Below are 25,339 nucleotides of genomic sequence, written 5' to 3'. Positions count from 1 at the left end.
TAGAATATGCAACTGTTTAACAGCATATCACAATGATGCATATTTTAGGGAATCTTTGCAAGTTTGAAGAAATAATAAATATATAGCTGATGCAAGGGATTTTTAACTGAACACATGAAATCCAGTTTACACTTTGTTTCTTTCTTGTCTCTAAGTAACAAGTGATATTGCTCATATGCAATATTATTTTAGAGGGGAATAATGGGAATAAAGCCTACTGGAATCACTCCTTTTTTGCTGTCCTGTCTGGAGCTCTCTTTCCAACCAACTTACTACAACTCAGCTTAAAAACTTCCTCTTTTCATTATATTAAGACTCTGTCAAGTATTTTGTGATGCCTGTGTGAAGGATGCTGTCTAAAAATTGCAGATGTGAAACTGGCCTTCCCTTTTACTCTTCCTGAGTAAGCTTCATTTTGCTGTTAAGAATGCACGTCCTATTATGGATCTGTAACTGTATTATGGATCTGTAACCCAACATGAGCTTTAGTAAGAACTGGTGGCATTAACATTTTTCTGAAAGCTCACTGTTGGATGTTTACTTAACTTTGATATTGGTCCTCATTTCAGGTTTCCTGTTGCAGCAGAATGTGATGTATGCATCCCTTCCAACAGTACAAAGCTATATACATAGCTGCAGAGAAAAATAGGGACACACTTTTAACATAATGAGTTGGTATCCATGGCTATCACTTCAGTGATGGTGTGCCTGGTACGCTATGCAGCATGTTGCCTGCATACAAGGTGCATGAGATGACCTTGCAGGTCTTTTTGAAAGAATACTTTGCAGGTCTTTTTGGAAGATTATCTGGCTTACTTTGAAGGAAAATATCCCATTTTCTCCTTCCTCATGCCTCTCACTTTGTGGCTGCTTGGAGAGAGATTTCTCCCTTTCTCATTCTTAGTTCCTGGGATGGTGGGGTTCCTTTCTTCTGAACCCCACCTGAAACAAAATTCTCTATCTTCCTCTTACATCACTCTTCCTGTGAGTGCTTCCCCTTCTGCCTCAGACAGCAGGGAGCTCTCCTTTGATCAATGGCCCATTTACTCTGGCTAAGCCCAGCAAACGTGAATAGCACAGTGATCAACTCACTTGTCCAGTAGACCCTATTATATTGAAGATGTGTAAATTGTGATCTCACAAAGACCAGGGTGGGGCTCTGTGCAAAGTCACTCAGTCTTAGATTTTTGTTTGTTTAAATAGTGTGTTTGAAAGCACCAAAATGAATAGAAGCTACTTTCATTTTCATAGTTCAAAGGTTTCACTGAAAGTTGCAATGCCGTTAATGAATAACATTTCAGGAAAACTAGAACCAAGACCCTCACTTTAGATTGTATGATTCTCGAATTTACTTTTTGTAAACAAAAGGTATAGGAACTCCTCTGCATAGCTTTGTTTTGGACTGTACCAAACATGAGAAGAAAAGATCTAATTGTGCCTGCAGTTATCTCATACATTGGGACTGTTTCAGCTTTCTGTGTGGCCTTCCATTCAGCTGTTTGTTTAAACTGAGCCAAAAGCCACTTTTCTAAGGATGATTTATTCTCACACTCAAGCTGACAGAATGGGTATGGGGGGAAGCTCAGTTCTACAATTTGGTGGGAGCCTTCCATCTTCAGTTAATAGGATTCTAAAGTACAAGGAGATAATGTAGAACTGGCCATAAAATCATTCTAGAATGTAGTTGCAGGGCTCTCACCTTGTTATTCTAATGTCTTGCTTTCAGGGCTTTTGTTGTTATTGTTGTTGTTGTTAAATAAGCAACAGTATGCAGCTGATTCAGATCTGAACTTTGCAACTCTTCTTCTCCTCTGGATGATGGGCCAAACCAAAAACCTGCAATGGAACACTTCTGAACTTAAGATCAAGCCCTGGCTTCAAATGTTATAATTTGGATCTATCTCCAACTGTAATTTATTTTTGCACAGATATGCAAAATGGAGGAGAGTACAGTTCTCTAATACAGATCAGAGGAAAGAGCATTTAGTTTTATTTATCTGTTTTGCATTTAAGAACATTATGCATTAAGAATTCACTTTAAAAATGAATGGGTTTTTTTTTCTGATTAAAAACAAAAAAGGGGAAGTAGCTGGGTTCCCCTACTTAGAAATTGGATCTCACTTTGCTGAGTTAGTGTAACTTCAGGCTTGCCTACACAGTGGGCTAATATGCACTACAGGGGGGGGGGGGTGATTTCTAATGTGTTGCACATTAGTTAGTCTGTGTAGACTCTGCTGATTCACTAAAGGTTCCCTAATGTGCTTTAATGTAGTGCCTCCCCCGCAGCTCCCAGCCTCACCCCAGAGCCCTCACCCCCAGCCTGAGCCTTCATCCTTTCCCCCATCCCAACCCCCAATTTTGTGAGCATTCATGGCTCGCCATACAATTTCCATACTCAGATGTGGCCCTCAGGCCAAAAAGCTTGCCCACCCCTGGTCTACAGGGATCAATTAATATACAACATGTTAATGCACTTTAGAAATCACACCCCTGTAGTGTATGTTACACATACACACACACACACACACACACATAGACAAGCCCTGTGCATAGTGTCTGGCCTTAAAAGGTGGAACGTCTTAAAAAGAAATGAGTATGAGTGATAATTTGGGGTAATTCATTTTATGTCTGATAAAATAGTAACCAAACGGTTGTTAGCCCTGTACATTGTATAGTTACTGCCATTTCTGAACGCTGTATGGATCTCAGGGATGAGAGATTACAGAACATGTGCAGTAGACTTTGCTTAAATTGGATTTGGATTGTCCATATGGCTAAGTAATTTTCCAAACCAAATGAAACCTACTTTCTGTACGAGTTGTGCTAATGCTTGCTGAACAGGACATTCTGTTCACCCTATCTCAAAAAAGGATATAGCAGATATAGAGGGAGTTCAGAGACCGGCATGAAAATTATTTGTCATGGAAAAAACTTCTCCATGAAGAGAAATTTAAGCGTAGGAGTGCTTATTTTACAGAGGATGCAAATAGGAGGGAACATGATAGAGGTATACAAGTAATGAATGGCATGGAGAAGGTAAACTTGGTAGTTCTATTCACTTTTTCTTCTAATATAAGAACATTAAATTAAAATGACAGGCAAGAAATTTACAACTGATAAAGGGAAATATATATATTTTACACAGTGTATCATTTGTTTGCAACACTCATCCCAATTTATCATTAAAGCTAAGTGTTTAGTAGGATTAAAAATGCTTAAACATTTATATCATAAAGAAAACATCCACAGTTTCACTAGATAGGATTTTTGTTTATAAGGGATATAAACTCACATGCTTCAGAGCACAAGCCAACTACGAAATAATAAGAGTAAGGAAGAAATGTTCCCGGTGAGCGGGTTATTCCATTATTGTCTACTGTGGTGGTTCCCAAACTTGTTCCGCCGCTTGTGCAGAGAAAGCCCCTGGCAGGCCAGGCCGGTTTGTGTAACCTGCCGTGTCTGCAGGTTCGGCCGATCGCGGCTCCCAGTGGCCGCGGTTCGCTGCTCTAGGCCAATGGGAGCTGCTGGAAGCAGTGCGGGCCGAGCCGCCGCTTCCAGCAGCTCCCATTGGCCTGGAACAGCAAACAGCGGCCACTGGGAGCCGCGATCGGCCGAACCTGCGGACGTGGCAGGTAAACAAACCGGCCCGGCCCGCCAGGGGCTTTCCCTGCACAAGCGGCAGAACAAGTTTGGGAACCACTGGTCTACTGCAATGTTTCTTGCACCTTCCTCTCAAGCATCCAGAACAGGCCAATGTTAGAAACAGGATTGTGGATCACATGGACCAGGGGTCTAATCTACAGGGCTGAATGGTGGTTTTTGAAAGCTTGGGGCAAAATCTGAAAATGAGCCTTCTCCCCCTTCAAAAAAAAAAAAAAAAAAAAAAAAAAACCACTGAGAGGAAGCCAGGGCGTGGGAAGGGGTTGGAAAGCGAGCCTTCCCCACACTCATCCTGCAGCTCCTGGGAGGCTAGGCCTGGCTCTTCTCATTATGGAGGGGCAGGTATCCAGGCAAAACCCAAATGGCGCTGTGGCCCTATGCACCAGTTGCAATGACACTCACTCAGATTTGGCTTGACCACCCCTCCTTTGTGATGGATGAGCCACTGGGCCAGACCTGAGTGTTGCTGCAACCCCATATACCAAGTCACAGTGCCACTCTGTTTGGGGGCCTTCTCAAACAAGGAGTCAGGAGCAAACTGCCCCTTTTCCACCCATACCCTCTGGGTGGCCTGGCTGATCTGATATGGCAATTTCTATATCCCTATTATGCTGTACATCTTTATGAAAAAAAACAGTGTTTTAACATGTGGGTTTTTTCCCCTGTTCTCATTTAAAGGAGATGTAGGAAAGCTATGCTTCCATTTGGGGGCATCCCTTATACAAGAATTAATTTATGTAAAAGTACTCACGTACAGCCATGATGCTTGTTTTAATAGGAGAACAGAACATTATTTATTTGGGGAAGATTTTAATTGTGAAGGAATAATTTAGAGGTTAGTCTGCTTTCTTAAATCATAGTTTCTGGAGAGCTTTTATTAACTTGTCATAAATTACATATGAAATATTACTAATTTACTTTAGAGATGCAGAAATTTTGATGAATAATCCTAAGAACTGAAAACCCATGATCTCACCTATGAGGGAGCCACTTTTGCTAACACCATGACATGTCTGGGAAAATTGAGTCTCAGAATCGTTATCAAACTGTTGTATTTTATGTTTTTTGTTTGTTTGAAAACTGGGAAACTGCTTCTGACTTTACTATCACAGGCAAATTCTGTTATCTGTGTGCTACATGTGACAAATCATACATTTTTAATGGCTTTTCCTTCCAACATTCACATGAAATTTCCACCTAGTAAAGTAAATGTGAACCTCGTTCTCTTCTATCTTTTTGTAAACATTTTTTTATTGCATTAGTCAGTCATGTTAAGAAGATAATTTCTCCATTAAACTCTTACTTAAGAGCACAGGCGACATCAGAAAAAAATGTATTGTTACAGTGGACTTTCCCTGCATTCCAATTATTATTTAAAATAGAAATACTTTTTTTGGCAGACTAGTATATCATCTCTCAGTATATGTTATTACAAAGGGTGTATTTGAGTTAAAAGCACATCAGCCTGCCTGAAAACTTCACTCTGTTGTTTTCCCCTCCCTTTTGAGAGTCAGGTAGTGAACTGAACTATTGTTATAATGATACTTTGTAGTTACAGTGAAAGAGTTTGTAATTGCCAAGTTTTAATAAGAAAATTTATCAAGTTGCATTTTAATAATTTACCTCATACAGCAATGTATATGAGTTGCCTAATTATCAGAGGAGCAGATGCCTTTTTTGCAGTTTCAGCTGTAATGGAGAGGATTTGGGTGGAAAAAATACAAAGCTTAGTTTTAGCTATGTTAATATAAATTGTTGGGAAAACATCCAGGAAATGATGTCAGCAACAGTCTGAAGAACAGAGAAACAGGCTGAGTTCTGGGCCTGGACTGAGTGAGATAGTGATTTGAGTCTCATCACATGACAATGACAGTTGAAACAAAGTATGTGTATGAGGTTATCTGGGTACATCTATAATTGTAGATCTAGAAGAGGAGCTCACCAAGAACAGAGTGCTGTGAGATACCCACTTATATGGGGAGAGGAGAAATCCAAATTCTTGGGGTAAAATCCTGGACCCATTGAAGTGAGTGGAGTTTCCCATAGACTTCAGAAGAGCCAAGATTTCACCACTGGTCTCAAAGGACTCAAATTAAATAAAGGCCCCATTTCACTTTACTGATGCATCATGTGGTTTGAAAGTTTTGAGGCAAAGGAAATAGGAATTTCTTTGTGGCACCCTCTAATCTTCATATATTGGGTATTAGTAGTAATATTCAGTGGCTTTCTGCTTTTAATGAATGGCAGATAGGAATTCATTTCGGTTCTAGATTCTTTTTCCTTCAAGATCAGTTGGCCATTAGTATTTAATTTTTAAGTACACGTCAAAAAATCCTATATTCTCATCTCTCAATAGCTAACTTCAGTGCATTTCCTGCTAATCTTCCCTCCCCCACCTCCCATATGACATCATTCAGGGCAGGTAAAAGGCATATGTTATGCTCCATTTCTAATTGTAAGGAAGCAATTTGAATATAAATTGGGGATACCAGCAATCTCAGTTGTCACCTCTAGGTGATTATTTTGTCAGTATTAAGATCGGTATAATTCTGGAATTTGCATTAGCTACTAATTTTTTTTCAGTATAGCTTTTGGACACACTATCAAAGTGGATTTAGGGCTTGTCACAAGCAAAAAGTTTGCCATAGCTATTCCACAGTAGCTCCCCAGGTGGACACCAGTCTTATTCTGCATAAGAGTGCCTTTGTGCCCTTTACCTTAAGGGCATTAAGCGGACCAGAGGATTAAGATAAATCCCATAAAGGCATTCTTAATGCAGAACAAAAGTGTCCACATGAGGAGCTAGTGCAGAGTGATTAGTGTGTTTTAATTCCCCACCCTAGCTTATTTCTCTGTCGCTTCCTCATGAAGACAAGCCCTTACTGTAATAGTTGCACAACAGCTTCTTAGTCCAAATGCAAGCCCTGATGCTGAACACTACAGATTTTTCTCAGATGAACAAACTAGAATTTATGAGCTATTGATGTCTGTAAATAGAGCAGTGTAACAGTGTACTGCATTTCAAATGACTGAGTTACCAAAGACTAGCTTCCATGGCCTCTTTCACCATCAAAGTTCAGATTTGACTGAGATTTCTGATGCACCTTACACAATATAAGATCTTCAGGGTCCAATCTAAACTACCTCCCACCTGCATTTGGTCTACCCAACTCCTATAAAAACAACACTCATCCCACCTCAGATATATAGAGAGTAGAAAAGCTACAAGAGTAGATGGCGATCTGACATGGAAGGAGCACAAATAGGCAGGGGAGGTAGGGCATATCTGTGGTGCAGTCCCAGACTGCAGAGGGAGATGGAAAGAATAGATAGATTGAGCAGTGAGGAGGAGTTAGAGCAGGGGTGGGCAAAGTTTTTGGCCCGAGGGCCACATCTGGGTATGGAAATTGTATGGGGGACCATGAATGCTCACGAAATTGGGGGTTGAGGTGTGGGAGGGGGTGAGACCTCCGGTTGGGGGTGCGGGCTCTGGGGTGGGGCCAGAAATGAGGAGTTCAGGGTGCGGGAGGGGGCTGGGGGGAGGGGAGGGGAAGGGAAGGGCTGCAGGTGCAGGCTCTGAGGTAGGGGTGGGGATGAGGAGTTTGGGGTGCAGGAGGGTACTCTGGGCTGGAACCAAGGAGTTCGGCGGGTGGGAGGGGGCTCTGGGCTGAGGCAGGGAGTTGGGGTGCAGGGGGATGTGAGGGCTTTCACTGGGGGTGCGAGCTTTGGGGTGGGGCTGGGGATGAGGGGTTTGGGGTGCAGGAGGGTGCTCTGGGCTGGGACTGAGGGGTTTGGAGGATGGGAGGGGGCTCGGGGTGCAGGCTCTGGGCAGCGCTTACCCTCACTTAAAGCTAAGCAAAGATTAAGAATACTGTGCAATATCAGTTCAGCAGAACTATTTCAAAATCTTGGAACTTTGGTATGTTTCGATAGATCTGATGTGTTCCAGTGGGTGGGTTATTCCCAGTTTCACTTCTGTTTTGCTCTTCATTGAGACGTAAGCTGGAACAGCAACATTAGGCAGCAGTCTAGCTAGGAAGCTGTTTCAGTGAAATCGTATGAGATTGGGTTCATTCATTGCACAACTGTCACATATGATCCTGATGTGAAAGAGCTCGTATCCTGTCTCCTTCCCAGAGGTACTCAATGTCATTCTGCTAGTTTGAGTCCCAGCACTAAATACAGGGCAGCACTCTAACAATGTACTTATGAAAAACTACCTAAACAAGTGTGAGCATTTTACTGGATAACTCCCAAAAGCTAGTAGTTTCAACAGGTGGGTTGTGGGTGGCTGGGTATGTTTGGAGTTGCTGGGACCTTGCTTACAAAGTTTTTGACAAACAGCTGCAAGTAGGATGGGACAAAACAGATACTGTAAGTATAGCAGTGCAGTAGGAGATTAATCACTCCATTGAGTCTAAGCTGGGAAGTTTCCAGCAGGCTGTATTTGACAGGCCCTTGTTAGAACTTTCATATGTTGATTTAGAATGATCTTTGCAAAACATTGGATTGTTCTCTGGAACTGCGGGGTAGAGTCGAGCTTTTTTTTTTTTCTCTCTCTCTGCTAACATTTTCATCTTCTTTCTTTCCTCTAGGTGTGTGATGTAAAAGCAGTGGGCAGTCCTCGGGCCCTCCCCCACACTATTGTAACGTCATGTGCCAGTATGAATATTAACGCAGAAACACATACTTCAGTAGTCAGCAACCAAAGGAGAAGCTAAACACTGAGAACAAATGACTGGAGTGCTTGCAAAACTTTGGGCAGCTAACTTCTTCTCCTCCTTCCCTGCTATTGTGAAACAGCTGGAAAAGCAGAACTGAAGCAGCATTTTTTGTGGATATTTTTTCTTTTTTTTATTTAATTTTTCCCCTTTGTTTTGGGTTTCAGACTCTCAAACTGCACTGACCGTAAGCACTGGACAGCAATATGTGTCATGTCATTGTAACTTGTCGCTCAATGCTGTGGACACTCCTGAGTATTGTTGTGGCTTTTGCAGAGCTCATAGCTTTCATGAGTGCAGATTGGCTAATTGGCAAAGCCAAGCCTGTGAGCTCCGAAGATATGGACAACAGGACAGGAGGCTCACAGGAGCCTTACCATCCAACTTTGGGCATCTATGGGCGTTGCACCAGAATCTCTCACATGCAGGTTTCCAAACGAGACACACTTTGTGGGCCCTATGCAGAGAACTTTAATGAGATTGCCAGTGGGTTCTGGCAGGCTACTGCTATTTTCTTAGCTGTGGGGATCATGATTCTCTGTGCTGTGGCATTTGTGTCTGTCTTTACTATGTGTGTGCAGAGTGTAATGAAGAAAAGTATTTTTAATGTCTGTGGGCTGCTACAAGGGATTGCAGGTAAGTGTGATTTGACAGCAACTGAAAACTTCCCCAACTATTTTATATATAACTCTTCCATATGCCAGTGTTTAGGAATTTGTCTTGTTTGAATAGCTAATCATCATGTAGGTGGATTAAGGATTGCACTGTGCCAAGGTGAACAGACCAAAGTTTCCTATATTGCTGTTCAAGTCTTTCTTCTGTCTGAAAAGTGTGTTCCAGTAACAAGGATTTCTCTCCTTAGCTTTGCTCTGTGGTGTTAGCAAACGCTGGCACCAACAATAGTGTGTCTGCCTCTCACTCCTTTAATGATTTTTCCATTAGTTCTGAAGGCAGTTCTCTGTATCCATGTCTCTCTCACTTAGGGGTCGTGATGAGAGTAAATCCCAGGCATAGAGCTATATTTGCATGCACGGGCTTATCCAAGAACACAGTTTGACCCATGGTGCTTTCTGGAAATAAGACCCTTCTTCATTCATCAGGGAGTTCAGTTGCTTTTGAAGAGGTGATTTTACCTTTTCACTGCCTAAGTGATGGTCATTTGAACTGAACAAATGAAGTGGCTTCTGGTGACTTGTCATTTCTAAGTTTCCTGAGAAATCTGGTCAGATATTATTCAGTTTTATTGCATATTTCCTGGAGCGTAACAAAAATTCTGTGCAGTGAGATCAAAAAATGAATGCTAAATTCCTCCCTTTCCAATGGATGCTAGCTAGTAGTTCTGGGAGCTTTCATTGATAAGGAGTGTAAAAACCACTATCATGTGAAAGTTTTTGTATTATACACTCTGCTCTGATCATTTCAGGACAGAGGCTATCTTCAGATATAACCATAAAGACCTTCATGGATCTACTTGGGAGTCACCAGGGTGGCAGCAGGAAATAGGATATGTACAGAAGTCTTTTCTTCACCCTCTGGGCTGTGCTCTCAACCAGATATGTTCAAACCATAGAAAAGGGTTTTGTTCAAAAGAAGGTTGGCATTTCAAATTGATTCTCATTTTAGGCAGACCAGTTTGCCTGAATGTAGTAAATGCCTATGTAGCCAAACAGTGTCCTGTTGGCTGCATGGTAAGAGGAGATGCAAGAGTGCAAGTTTAATTCTTTCTAAAGCTAATTATATGTTGTGCTCAGTTGCAGGCTAGTTTATGCCTAGTAGCAGGGTACATGGGAGTGTTGGGAGTGTGTAAAGAGCCTTCCCCTGGCTGCATGCAAATGAGCTCCAAGACGCTGTAAACCTAGCTAGGACTCATGACTCCCCAAAATGGGGTGAGGAGAAGGTCAGGCCTGGCAGCAGCCAGCAGAGCTGTCTGAGTACAAGTGCAGCGCGCATTGCACCTCGAAGTGGGGTGCTGTAGTAGCTTCCCCTGCACTCCCTGGAGATCCAGAATAAAGGCATCATGCTTGCTTCACACTACCCGCAGTGTAAGGCTGTGCCCTCAAGGCACAATAGAGCCCTAAATTGGCTCTCAATTCACCTGTTTAGATGGTGGCATACAACTAGCAAAGGGATTTTTTTACAATGAAAACGGCACCTCTTTGGTCTGACCACTCCGTTTTGGAAATTCACTATCACAAATGCAAAAAATATACAGGTCTGAATGTCAGAGCTGTAGCATCTCGTTGTACGTTTTAGCTTTTTACCTTTTTTAATTGCCACTTATTTCAGAAATTAGCAGGTCAACTGTAATTTTGCTGGGCTGATATTCCCTTCGTTTTAAAATGAGGTGAATATTTATAAAGATTCTAATTTCAAAACTAGTAGGAGGCAGATTCCTGAATCTTGAAAGACTGTTCTGGACTGGAGACCAGTTCTACTTGCCTCTGAAAAGGGAATATGAGAAAAAGAATTGTATGTTTTATAATTGAACCAGCTGTGCCTTTAGGAAGAACTATGGTTTCAAGAATTGAGTTATCTGATGGGTAAAGCATATGTTAGGGAAGATGTCAGTCCCTCTTTTTGAAAAGTGCTATGAATGGAAGCACTTCCTTCTTATAGTGTAGATAAATCCACATAGCATGAACCAGGGTAATTGAAAGGTCACATTATTTAAACTGTTGCTATGGTAAAGGCCCATATAATTATTTGCAGCCAGCCATCTTGTGACTAGTGATTTGTTCTCTCAAGATTAATTTTACTAAATGCATTGCTGCTTTGTGCTGATAGTATTGCTGTATCTGGATGGCTGAAAATGTTTTGCTGATGACTTGTCGCAGCTGTGAGGTTTAATTTTCTCAATTCCTGATTTTGGAAAATATTTAACCAAATGGTTCAAGAAGGACAGCTGTCAGCATGGTTGAACTTTAAGTAACAGAATTTTAACAGTATTCCCACATCTAGAGTAATACTGCAGCTATCAAAGCTCGTAAAGGACAGCCATGCATGGTCCTGACTCCTTGTCTTAAGTTTTCTGATCTTTCAAATGTGATTCTGTAAAGAAGCAGGGGGAATAACGTTCATGAAGTAGCTTTGCTTTTCTCTCTCTCTCTCTCTCTCTCTGTGTGTGTGTGTGTGTGTGTGTGTGTGTGTGTGTGTGTGTGTGTGTGTGTGTGTGTGTGTGTGTGTGTGTGAGAGAGAGAGAGAGAGAAATTTGCAGTTATGTAGTACATCTTTTCTTCAAAGATGTGATGCTCTTACTTCAGGTTCCAACCACAGCACAAGCATTTACAGGAACTGAGGATCTAGCAGACGTAATCACATTTAAAATCTCTATATCTTTGCTACAAGGACTTAATGTAATTAAAACATTCTGCAAGTTAATCTATTCCTGGAATTCATCATGAAAAAAAACAATAATGGACACCGGATGTATCATTTCTGTCTAACATCTTAGGTTGTGACCTGGGAGTTGTCTGAGGTGAAATTGTAGATTACAAAAATGCATCTCTTCTGTTATGGCATTGGTTCAACTTCTGCCCTTGGACACATGTCTGGAGCTCCTGTTTAGGTCAGTGGGAGCCACACACATATCTAGTTTACAGAGAGTTTTTGTTTGTTGTAGACAATCAGAAGTATAAAGCTTAATAGAAAAAATCTGCTTCTTTAAAAAGGCCCTTTCAAAATTTTGGAATTCCTTTGTAGTGGAGTAAGTCTTTCAGCACTCACTTTTAAGACTAATTCCTTTTATTGTGGAAGTGCAGAAATATTAACTGGCAGTCTTAATTTTGTAAACATATCATGCCATCAAGAAACAAATCTGTCATCTGCTCCAAAGAGTGGAACCATATCATTAGATAAATAATTATCGCCTAGCATCTAGGAGACTGGACAAGCATTCATTTGAATGTCTTTGTGAAGCATGCAATCTGTTTTTAAGGCAACTGAATCACTTGGAATGCTAGGGGCAAATGATGCACTGTTCTAAAATGCATATATTAATTGATAAGCAAATAATTCCAGGTAGATTGTCATAGTCACTATCAAGATGTAGGTAGTTAATTTTCAACAGTCCATGAGTCATATGTGCATATTATCGTCATTTATTTATTTGTATTATGGTAGTGCTTAGAGGCCCCAATCAGGACCCCAGTGTGTTAAGCAGTGTATACACCCTTAAAGAAAACCTAATCCCTGCTGAAAAAGTTTACAATCTAAGTAGATTGTATTAATAAATCACCTTCCAATCCTGGCATTCATGTTTACTCCTTATTCTTGTGTCCTGATTGACACTGTAAATTGTTTAAAAAAGCAGAGCTTCCTACAGTGACATCAGACTTCTATCTCTGGTATAATTTAGTTCCATTATGAGATTGGTCATTATAAACTTTTTTTAAAATCAACCTTATAGGTATTAAAAAAAAAAAAAAAGTGAACCTTATGCTCTAAATAGATAGGCAGCACTGAGTCTGAATGCTAGGCAGATACTGTCCTACATTTATATGAATTTGGCTGAACAGGCGTCTGCTCTAGTGATTTCAGACTGGTTTATGAATGTGTGGGCTGGGACTTAGAGACCTTCAGTGACACCCTATCCACATGTCAGAACAATGGGACCAAATTAGCAGCGTGAATAACTTGACATTATCTGAACTCTGAGACATCAGCAGGCCAAGTCTGTTTCCGTACAGGGAACAGCACAATGTCACTCTGACAGAGCTTTACAAATAAATAAAATGATGTTTCTTAATATATTAGAAAGGCAGTTTAATTTTTTACTTCCATTTGAATTATAACTGCCTTTCTTTGCTGAAACAAGAATATATTACCAGCCAGGCCTATTAAATGGATGATGTAGCCCACAGGTCCTAAAACCTTTTCATAGTGTGGACTGTATTTTTTTAGGGAGCCATCTTGGGGACTACCTTTTCTTGTCCTCCTCCCCTGCTGCCAAACTGGGACCCCCATTCTTCAAAATCTGTTCTCCACACCATTACATTCAAAGCCAATTCCACAACATATTATTTAACATTTACATTGCATTAGCAGCTAAGGCCCACAATCAGGTGGGGACTCCCATTGTGTTTGGCATTATACAAACATATAATAAATGATAGTCCCTGCCTCAAAAAGCTTAGCATCTAGAAGACAAGACATAACAGGTGCTGAACTAAACAAGCAGGCCCGGGTGGCAAGGGGCAGATGGGGTAACATAAATATAAGAGGATGTGCAAATTCTCAGCCTGTCAGTAGTAGTGATCACAGTTCTCCACTTACCAAGCCGTTATCAGGTTTGCAGTTTACCATCAGTTCCTCACCCTCCTCACAGTTTCCCTTACCCCAGAACAAATAAAAAAAAAATCTCCACTCCCAGAGGATTAATTTCCCCTCCACAATGAACGTCAGTTTTCCCCAGTGATATTCAGTGCACACGTGGAATCAAATCCATTCCCCCCCCAACTGAATCTCAGTTTGCTTCAAACAATTGTCCATCAGGTGACCTGGCCTCCTCCCACCAGAAGCACTTTCCAGGATCCCACTCCCCCATCACAAGTCCCCACCATGCTCCATCCCCTTTGTTCCCTTCAGTGTTCCCTCCCTCTAATCCTATCCTCTTCTCCAGCAGTCACATTTCTCCATGGTGCTTCTCCTATTCCCGCCACAGACCATGATTTAAGGCAGGAGTCTCAAACACGCGGCCTGGGGGGTTATTTTCTTCGGCCCGCGAGCTCCTCGCACCCCCAGCCCCCCGCGTTTACCTAGAGCGGCTCGGGCCTGACGCGCAGCAGGGGCAGGGCAGGCTCTCTGCCTGCCCTGAGCCCTATGCTGCACCTTGCACTCTGACCCCCTGCCCTGAACCCCGTGCTCCACCCCGCACAGCTCCCCCCACTGCCCTGAGCCCCTGCCACACCCCTCTTGTACCCCCTGGGGGAAGGGAGGGGTGGGGATTTTGGGGAAGGGGTTGGAATGGGGGCAGGGAATGGGCAGGGCCTCATGGAAGGGGTTGAGTCGGGGCGGGGCCGAGGGCAGCACGGGGGGAGGTGTCAGTAATGCGGCCCTTGGGCCAATGTGCTAGTTCTCATGTGGCCCTCGTCGTCATTTGAGTTTGAGACCCCTGATTTAAGGGCTCTCCAGAGCACAGTTTGGGAACTTCTGATCTAATCTTTTGTTAATAACAGTGATTTAGGGTGAATTTGTGCCTCTCTGGATTTCTCTTAAGAGGAAAAACTCTGTTTTTTCAATTGTCTGCATCTTGGTACAATAATCCCATTTCTGATTATTTTAGTAGCAGCTCTCTATCATCCATTTTAATATGTTATGACAGCACAGTTGGGTGCCCTCCACCCACAAGCTTTGCTATATCAGTTCCAGTTTCCTTAGCAAGCGTCTGTCCAGGCTCCATTTTTTCCAAAGCATGGCTGTTTTTAGCTGATGTAGTCAGGATGTAAACTAGTTGTTCGTTGTAGCTATACAAATTATGTCTCAGAAATTGCTGCTGTGGACTTCAAGAATGTAGGTGTACATCTGCCAAGTCCAACATGTTACTCAGCTTTTAAACTATAGAACAAGAAAATCCAGTAACCTAGTGACAGGCAATTAAGAGCAAGCAAACTCTCTAACCTACATTTGAATCCAGCTGTGCATAACAGCATAATCACTGCTGCCGAAAATGATAGTGCTAGAATAACTCTTAGTGAGGTGATGTAATATGTTGTTTTTTGTTGAAAGCTTATAGACAGAATTTATTTTTGTTTTATGTATCTCCTATAGAGAAAGAGACAATCTTTTAGCATCTCTCCTTGTTGCCTCAGGAAAGTTTCAGACTTAAATATGTTCCCTCTTTCAATATATTTAATATAATATAAATATTGAAGTTAATTTAAATTCTTGTTAAACTGGCTTATTAAATAAAATATAGTAAACATTTAAAAAAAACTGAAGTACTAAATGTGCTTGAATTTTAGTGCCAGACATACTAAATTCATATTATGTCTCTCTCTCTCACACACACACACACACACACACACACACACACACACACACACACACACACACACACACACACACACACACAGAGTTCAGCATGGACTTGAGATTGTTAGGGGAATGCAACAAGGGTCACTATTACATTCTCATGACAGATCAGTGATTTGGAGGAATAAATGTGCAGCCAATTGATGAAATGTGCTGATGACAGAAAATGGGTTGGGAAGGAGAAAGGAAGGTGCAGTCAGAATAAAGAGAGGAGATCAAAGTTCAGAATTAAACAGATTAGAAGTCTACTGAGATAAGCTGTTAATGCAATTTATTATACTGAAACCTAAAATAATCTGGCCACGGACAATCAATATTTCGTATGAATGCATAAAATGCTGTGACACTCCCCTAACCACCTCAGTCCACACTGAACAGTTTATGGGCACCAAAGTACCCTCTTTTATCTTTGATATCCAAGCTATTTTTATTGTTTATACAGTGCCATAAATGTGTATGATGCCTTATGGATAATTAACATTGGCATTTCCTGTAACAAAGAGCTTAATTATTTCTCCATTTACATGGACAGAAATTTTATAGGCACCTAAATGTAGGCACTCTTCAAAAAATTTCCCCACCCTGTTATTTTTCGAGGCATAGCCTGTCATTTTTTAGCACTCTTTAATGTGGCAAACCCACCCACGACTTGCATGAGCAACTAAAACCCCACAGTGCTGGAGGAGTTTGTGTGAGCATGTTTGCGTGACTGACTTGAAGTGGGACTTAAGCGCTACAACTTCTGCCCTCGTTCCCATTTGGGAGATTGTTCCCAGGGGAAGAGGAAGGCAAGCTGAACTTCGTGCATTTGTGTGTGTGAGATGTGAACTGTTTGTGGCTGGGAGCTAAGGATGGATCTGGAATTGCATGTAGTGAATGGTGGAATCCAGATGTAGTCAGGACTGGATGTGTGCAGGGGAGTAGTAGAAATGGCTAGTTCTCTGGGAATTGTGGTGTGGCAGAGAGGTGTGATTGAGAACTACTGGAATACAGGGTGGGAATTGGGAATTGCTGAGAAAGTTGAGAAGGAAGGAAGCAGGGGGTCAGTCAGAACTTGCTGCTGAGACAGGAGGATAAACAGAGGGGGTGGAAATGTACTGGACTTTCCTCTGGGGTTGGGAGGTAAACTGGAGGAAATAGGGTCTTGTAATGGAGTGGGGCTATTAGAACTTGCTGAGTAGCTGTGAAATGCATGATGGGAGCTGCTAGAGAGAATCTAAGGGAAGGAGCATTTTGGAATTATAGCGCTGGGTAGCCTAGAGTGATCAGAAGTTGTAAGTGGAGGTGGAAAATAAGCAGGCAGACTCTGCTGGGGGAAATAGGGACATGCTAGGGAGCAGGGAGGTAAGATATGGCATGGATTTGCCTGGATTCTTGCTGCTTGTGGACTAATGGAAGCAGATGCTAGGCAAACGGGGTGGAGAAAAAAATGCAGTGTGTTGAAACAGAAGCAGCAATTCAGTTAAGTGGGTGCAGTAAGGTAACCAAACCCAGTAAACTTCTATTTGTTTTTACGAAAGTGTGGAAACACAGCCCAAACTTTTATTATTTTATTTTGAAAACAAGTGTTTCCTTCTAATATTCAGCCTACACTGTTTTGTCTAATGCCAGTGTTCTAAATTCTTCAAAAAACAAACAAACAAAATGTGTGTGTGGTGGGGAGGTGATATAGTGGAAATCCTGACAGAGCGTTAACTTCTATAGCATTCTGAATAGTGTGGTATAAGGCCTCCTCTAACTTACATGGCCAAATGCCAATGTGACAGCTAATACATACTTGGCTGCTGAAAGTTCAGACTCAGGGGACCACTGTGTGGAGGAAGGAGAGGGGGAATATGCCAAAGAAGGAAAGCTGTGCTAACGCTAAGTATATAACATGCTAAACAGCCAGTGAAGTAAAAGGTACAGTATGACTGACTTTAAAAGAAACATTGTATAAATATATCTCTATAAGAAACAGTTGTGCAGAGTTTGTTTGGACCAAGTTGTACATGGTCTGGTGTGATATAATGAAGATTTTCTCATATTAGGGATGTGTGTGTGTTGGTTGTTCTTTTATTATTTTTATAACAATTCAAATTTTTACAAAAGTAGATTTTTTGGTCATTGTGCCTCTTTCCATTTCAGTGATAAATGATAACAAATTGAAATAACAGGGAGGTTAATATGTTTAGGTATCCCAAACAAAATATAAGTTTGGGCAAATGGCACATGTGGGTGTAGAGGGGAGGCGGGCGTTGACAACTGAATTTGCGGGGCAGGAGGAGAGAGAAAGAAAAGGGTGTCCAACACTCCCCTCGCTTCCTTTTTAAGAATAAAACTAGGACATGGTGCAGTACAGGGCTGAGTGAGAGAGGAAAATATACATATTGTTCTGCCTCCTTCTGGCTTTTTCTCTGTCATAGCCTTTTTACAGTATTTTTACTCTCTATCTGCAGCCCCATCGTCTTTATTTATGATAGGGGGAGGGATACTGGATACTGGATGGGCTGGATTCGATGACCTTTCAAGGTCCCTTCCAGTTCTAGGAGATAGGATATCTCCATTATTTAAAAAAAATTGTGTATTATATATACAATATGTAAACCCCCTGCTCAAAGTACTGCCTCTTTTTCCTGCTCTTGTCTCTTCCTCTATCACTCCTGTCTGCTCCTTTTCTTATTTCTTCTCTTTCCTATGACACTCATCCTCTCCTCTTCATTTTTCTCCCTGGCTCTCCCCATCTGCCTCCCCACCACTCTCTTTGCCACACATTCACTCCTCACTCCATATGCTGTAGCAGTTCTTTCTGAGTCTGCTTCCTTTCTCCCACCACCCATAGTCAGGAACAAAAGGCTCTTTAGTCCATCTGTACCCAGCCACAATCTGGTATTCTTCAGGGAGGTCAGAGGCCTTGCTGCTGGGCCAGTAGCCACTTGGCTTTCCATGCGGCTGAGCTGCTTGAATGCTTGTTCTCACCACAGCATAGCATGGAGTCCGAGCAAGCTCTAATGGCACGTGGCTCTGAATGTGGGAAAGGGCTGGCTTGGTGTCTCATGTGATGGGGCTAATGCTGAGGTGTATTCTGGAGTGCAGGAGGAAATGTGGCAACACATGAAAGGCTGAAGTACCTGTTGTGAGTGTCACAAACTCAGCTGGCTGACAGGTCCTTCAGGTGACCAGAATCTGGAGGGGTTCAAAATAACTTGGATAAAAGAAACAGTAAAACCAACTAGGATACCAGGACATTCCTAGACCTACTAGAACTGGTGCTATTACAGCTCATGAGTTTTTATTTCAAAGACATCACTTCTATTAGGCTAGATTTCATGGTCAGTTCATTTCCGATGTTGCCAAGATATGCCTGTATGAACACACTGATTCTTTATTGAGGTTATAGTAACTCTTGGTGTGTCACTGGAGGCCCAGCAGATTATACGCTTTCAATCTTCACTAATTAAGTTTGGCAGTGACATTATTTTTTTTTCACTCCTAGGAAATGTAGCTTGTAGGCTCTTTAATAGGATTGCATGGAGTGTTTTTTTCCATTGAATAACATTTTATCTTGCTGTGCATGAATACCAGATTCCATTATCTGTGCTGAAAGTCTCCAGTAGCCAGGCTAAAGGGGTAGTGGGGCACTTTTTAAAACCCTTGTTTTTTCTTCTAAGATTTTAGGTAATACAGTTCAGACTGCCCCCTTTTAAACATTAAGACAAGCATAATAGAATAGTGAGTTTCACTTCCAGATCTCAGAGGGTTACGTCTACGCTGGAATAAAAGATCCATGGCACGGCCGTGGTTGGCCCAAGTCAGCTGATTCAGGCTCATGGGAATTGGGATGTAGGGCTAACATTGCCGTGTAGACATTCAGTCTCCAGCCTGAGCCCAAGTGTCTACACACCAATTTTACAGCACCGGAGACCGAGTCCTGCGAGCCTGAGTCAGCTGACCCGGGCCAACCGCAGGTGTTTAATTGCTGCGTAGATGTAGCCGTAGTCTAACCTGTTGTAACACATAGGGTGCAAACACTGCAGGGGACTATTTAAACTATAAATTTAGTTTATAACCACTGAAGATTTTTCATCAAAATTAAAAACAAGAAATAGTTTAGAGCATCTCTGTTAGCTCTGAGGGCCTGACTGTCATTTAGTTGCTCTGTTCTTGCTCTTGGTATAGGAATGGCAAGTGGCAGTGGGAGGAAACAATGGGGCTTTGAGCCACCTTTATTCTTCTCATAGTCTGGGCCCTCACTCCTCGATGACTGGTAAAGCAGCCTCAGCTGGTACAGCTTACACTCTGCTTCCCCTCTCCATACTCCCTCCTTCTGTCTGTCTGTCTCTCCTCCCACCCCACTCTGTGGCTAGAAGGTGGGCTGAAGAAGAGCTACTCCAGGAGTTGTGTACCAGTGAAGGAACCTCCTTATAGAGGAGGAACAGAATACTCCTGGGGTTCTGTTTGGACCCATTTTACCAGGGGTCAGCAACTTTTCAGAAGTGGTGTGCCGAGTCTTCATTTATTCACTCTGATGTAAGGTTTCGTGTGCCAGTAATACATTTTAACGTTTTTAGAAGGTCTCTTTCTATAAGTCTATAATATAGAACTAAACTATTGTTGTATGTAAAGTAAATTAAGGTTTTGAAAATGTTTAAGAAGCTTAATTTAAAATTAAATTAAATTAAATTGCAGAGCCCCCCGGACCAGTGGCCAGGACCTGGGCAGCGTGAGTGCCGCTGAAAATCAGCTCGCGTGCCGCCTTTGGCACACGTCATAGGTTGCCTACCGCTGCACTTTACACTACTAGTGCTGTGTCACAGGGCCATTTCACAATAGAGAACCAACCCATAGGCCTTCTAAATTTTTTAAGAAAACCAAAATGTTGATTTAGCCATCCCTAAGTAGCATGACAGGCATGTGCTTTTTCACTTTTCAAATGAGCAGGATACAACTTGTATATGCTAGTCAGGGGGTTGGCATGCACCAGTGTTGCAATGGTGGGAAGGGTTATATCTAGTGTTGTGAAACAGCTGTTGTTGCTTTCCTTTGCGTCTTCTATGGACAGAATAATTCAGGAAAACAACAAGGAGTCCGGTGGCACCTTAAAGATTAACAGATTTATTTGGGCATAAACTTTCATGGATAAAAAAAACCACTTCTTCAGATGCCTGGAGTGAAAATTACAGATGCAGGCATTATATAATGACACTTGAAGAGAAGGGAGTTACCTCACAAGTGTAGAACCAGTGTTGACAGGGCCAATTCGATCAGGGTGGATTTAGTCCACTCCCAATAATAGATGAGGAGGTGTCAATTCCAGGAGAGGCAAAGCTGCTTTTGTAATGAGCCAGCCACTCCCAGTCCCTATTCAAGCCCAAATCAATGGTGTTAAACTTGTAAATAAATTTTAGTTCTGCTGTTTCACTTTGAAGTTTTTTTGTTCAAGTATGGCTACTTTTAAATCTGTTCTAGAATGTCCAGGAAGATTGAAGTGTTCTCCTACTGGCTTTTGTATGTTGCCATTCCTGATGTCCAATTTGTGTCCATTTATTCTTTTGCATAGGGACTGTCCGGTTTGGCCAATGTACATGGCAGAGGGGCATTGCTGGCACATGATGGCATATATAACATTAGTAGACGTGCAGGTGAATGAGCCTCTGATGGTGTGGCTGATGTGATTGGGTCCTCTGATGGTGTCGCTAGAGTAGATATGAGGACAAAGTAGACAACAAGGTTTGCTACAGGGATTGGTTCCTGGGTTAGTGTTTCTGTGGGCTGGTGTGTAGTTGCTGGTGAGTATTTGCTTCAGGTTGTGGGGCTGTCTGTAAGCGAGGACTGGCCTGTCTCCCAAGGTCTGTGTGAGGGATCGTTTTCCAGGATAGATTGTAGAATAATTCAGGTTGACTTGTGGTCAGAGAGCCTGTATTTCCACTCATAACTAAAGAACATCCCGAATCTATCATCCGCAGTACAAACTGAATGTTTAGGTACTAATTTATCACAGATTTGTATGGCAAAATAGTACTTAATGGCAGCAGACAGCACTCTACTTATTCTCAAGGCTTCTTAATCTTTAAAAATGTTGAATGCTCCATTTTGCCCCAGTAGGTCAGAGTGAAAACTGACCTAAAATGGAGACTGGTGGCTAAATTAGTGTTTGTGTCTACACTGTTGTGCAGGAGATGTGGGTCACAATCCTCTCCTTGTATTCCTTCCTGTGTTGCCATGGGCTGGCAAGATTGTGGGGGGGGGGGGGGAAGGGAGGGAGCATATTCAGCTTATGAAGAGAAAAGCTGGAATGCTTTGAGTTGTTCAGTAGCAACAACTCCTACTAATTAAGGAACTGAGTTGATAGTTTCAAAGACATCCCAGCAGGTTCTCCATGGGAAGGAGGGTAAGATACCTATGTTGTCAGGATCTCAAGAGGAATTTGTGAAGCAAGAGAAAGTTTAAATCCTTAAAAAGAAGAACAGGAGTACTTGTGGCACCTTAAATCCTTAGGGTTCCACTCCCATGAAAAGGGTTGGAATGAATAAGGGGAAATTAGTAGTAGTGGTGGTAGGAGTATTTCATTATTATTTATACAGTGTCCAAGTCATACATAGCACTTAATACATTTTTTTTTGTATTGCTGAAATCTTGTAAACTCTTCAGTTTTCATGGATGTGATGTTTAATCTTGACTGTACCAGCAGGGCTACCACTCTCACTGAACCACTCTGAAGCGCAGCAAGGCTGGTCCACGCATCCAATCACTTCTGCAACCCGTGAGAGGGGTTGGGTCTTTTTTTTATCATCCGTTTGCTTCCAATTTTCTTCCCCTCAATTAACAGGGAGTCTAACCACAGTGTTAAAAGATGATAGAGAGTGGGTGCTTATGCACACCTTTATTGTTAAAAGAAGGGTTGCAGGCCACTAAACAAGTGTGACAGAGAAGAGTGTTACATTGTACCAGTAGCCAAAGCTATGCAGGCAGCACCTGCCTTGCTGTCATTCTGTCAAAAGAACCCACATGGAGGGTTACAAGCACTCTGATTTACTTTAAGTTTCAGAGTAACAGCCGTGTTAGTCTGTATCCGCAAAAAGAAGAACAGGAGTACTTGTGGCACCTTAGAGACTAACAAATTTATTAGAGCATAAGCTTTCGTGGACTACAGCCCACTTCTTCGGATGCATCCGAAGAAGTGGGCTGTAGTCCACGAAAGCTTATGCTCTAATAAATTTGTTAGTCTCTAAGGTGCCACAAGTACTCCTGTTCTTCTTTTTGATTTACTTTAGTTTCATTTAGTAGTGGCAGTGCATATTTCATTCCCATAGTAGCACATAGTATCCTGGTTATTCGCCTTCTCTTCCATCTCTCACACACACACCAGTCCCAACACCATTTCTGCATCTGTCACCCTCCTACCAACCTATTTCTGTTTTGAATGATTAGAAAGCTTACACAGATTTGGTTCTAAATAAAGAAAAACTTGCCATATTCACAATAAAGGGGTAGTCTTCATGAACAAAAGGATTAGCTTAGTTAGGACTGAAAGTTAAGAGAGTTTATTCTCTTGGTCAGTCTGTTTTGAAGAGGGAACTGTGAAGGAATTTCTTTTTCTTCTGAGAGTCACATAGACCCCTTTGGAAAGGTATTTTGGAAACACAGTCTAAGCAGTTTTGAGAATTTGCCTGGCTACCATTTTAAACATTTCAATCTCTTGTCTCAGGTGGAAGCTGTTCCAGATGTATTTGTATCTGCATGTGGCTCCACTAGTCTGGAATTAATGAGTGGGTCTCTCCTTCCTATCACTCCAGTAGGCTGAGCAATCTGCTGAGTAGCATTTTGCATAGCGGCTTCCACTTCAACCGTCCTGTTTCCTCAGTCTCCTGTCTCCACTCTGCTTTTGTAAGCCTGAGTTCAGTTTTATGGTTTAAATGGACACTGTCAATGTGGGGTTTTTTTACATTGACTGAGTCTTTGAAATTGTTATGGGTTTTTTTATTTCCCTATTTTATGTTTAGAAGGATCTTTTGATGATTAACATCACCAAAGGTGTTCAGGCTCGGGGCTCCTCATACTCTCCCCTTTCTCATTGTCCAGTGTCCTCACACCTGCCTGCTTCTTAGTGTCTGTCCACTTGGTTTCAATTCTGCTGCTGCTGTTACCAGTGAACACCTTCCTGCAGACCTGGAGAATGTAGGCACCAGGAACAAAATAGTGACACCGACTATATGCAAAGTGGTGTCAATTACACAAATGCATTTGGGGCATAAGCGCCGACTTCTGCTGGTGCCAGTAGGTGCTTGACCCCCCTCCACCCCTGCCCTGGCCCGCCCCCATTCCAACTCTGCCCCCTCCCTGCCCCTATTCCAACCCCTTCCCCAAATCCCCACCTAAGCCCCACCTCCTCCCCTGAGTGCACTGCGTTCCCTCCCTCCCAGAGCTTGTTACGCCCCAAAACAGCTGTTTTGCAGCGGCAAGCACTGGGAGATAGGAAGAGAAGTGGGGCGGCGTGCTCAGGAGAGGAGGCAGGGTGGGGAGGGGAGCTTGGCTGCTGGTGGGTGCAGAGCACCCACCAATTTTTCCCCCTGGGTGCTCTACCCCAGGAGCACCCACGGAGTCAGCACCTATAATTGTGGGGTGGGAGTGGGAATAATTTCTCCCCTCTAATCTCTGTCAGTTACAATAAATGTAGGGGCTGTGGGTAACAGTAACAGTTACAACATTTTCAGAAAGAAACGTCATTTTCCAAGTCTCTTTAATTTGCTGACGGAACATGGTGGAACCCTTCAGGGAAAATGCTGCAATGGTCTGTCTACACAAAAGTCTTAGGCCTTGGCTACACTTGCAAGTTACAGCACTGTAAAGCCTCCCCCAGCGCTGTAACTCACTCCCCGTCCACACTGGCAGGGCACTTACAGTGCTGCAGGTACTCCACATCTCCGAGAGGAATAACAGCTGCAGGGGAGTGGCTACGACTCATGGGTGTGAGTGTAAACGCTTGCAGTGCTGTACTAATCAGCTCGTCAAGTGGCCAATCCTATCCATTGTTGTGACTGGCTGCAGGAATGCGGAAGCACCGGTTTCAAAGCTCATACCACAGAGAAAAGCAAACAGTTTGCAGCTTGCTTTGAGTGAGTAAATGAATGAGCAGGGGGCCGGGAGTTTGGAACTTGCAAAATAGAGAGCTGCTCCAAAAAGCACTCTCTCTCCCTCCACACTCCCTGTCACAATCCACCCCACCCCACCCCCGTTTTGAAAAGCACATTGCAGCCACATGAATGCTGGGATAGCTGCCCATAATGCACTGCTCCCATCACAGCTGCAAATGTTGCAAGTGTGGCCACACCACTGCGCTGGCACCTGTCAGTGTGGACAGACTGCAGCGCTTTTCCCTACTCAGCTGTACAAAGACAGGTTTACCTCACAGCGCTGTACAGCTGCAAGTGTAGCCAAGGCCTTAGTCTGGATTTGGAACAGAATTAAAATACAAACAATAGCAGGATCCTTCTGACAGCCTAGTTTTCTCTCTAGATTCAGAGAGATCTGCTGTGCACAAAAGTCTGAGGGACTGGTTATTTCACAGTGTTCCAGGTAATTTAGGTTTCAGAGTAGCAGCCGTGTTAGTCTGTATCCGCAAAAAGAACAGGAGTACTTGTGGCACCTTAGAGACTAACAAATTTATTAGAGCATAAGCTTTCGTGGACTACAGCCCACTTCTTCGGATGCATATGAAGAAGTGGGCTGTAGTCCACGAAAGCTTATGCTCTAATAAATTTGTTAGTCTCTAAGGTGCCACAAGTACTCCTGTTCTTTTTCCAGGTAATTTAGCTTATGTTTCTTCTCATTAAGAATCTTCATTCAGGGCTTGGAATACTGTAAGGCTTTGTCCAGTAATTCTCCACCTTTTTCCTCTCAGATTTGGATTTCTGTGACTGAGTTCACCAGTCTCAGAGCCCACACAGTTT

General features: G+C 42.5%; 1 protein-coding gene across 4 annotated transcripts in view; it reads left to right on the top strand.

Moving 5' to 3' along the window:
* Window positions 1-25,339, top strand: part of LHFPL2 (LHFPL tetraspan subfamily member 2) — a 195,498-nt gene that overhangs the window by 149,193 nt on the left and 20,966 nt on the right. For all 4 annotated transcript variants that reach the window (XM_054032652.1, XM_054032653.1, XM_054032649.1 and 1 more), the window contains one exon: window positions 8,256-9,017. In XM_054032652.1, coding sequence (XP_053888627.1) covers window positions 8,588-9,017 — 430 coding nt within the window. In that variant the 5' untranslated portion in view covers window positions 8,256-8,587. The remainder of the gene's footprint in view (window positions 1-8,255; window positions 9,018-25,339) is intronic.

The sequence above is a fragment of the Malaclemys terrapin genome, chromosome 6 (genome assembly GCF_027887155.1).
Source record: "Malaclemys terrapin pileata isolate rMalTer1 chromosome 6, rMalTer1.hap1, whole genome shotgun sequence".
NCBI classification, from domain to species: domain Eukaryota; kingdom Metazoa; phylum Chordata; order Testudines; family Emydidae; genus Malaclemys; species Malaclemys terrapin.
This window is presented reverse-complemented; position numbering and strand designations above follow the sequence as displayed.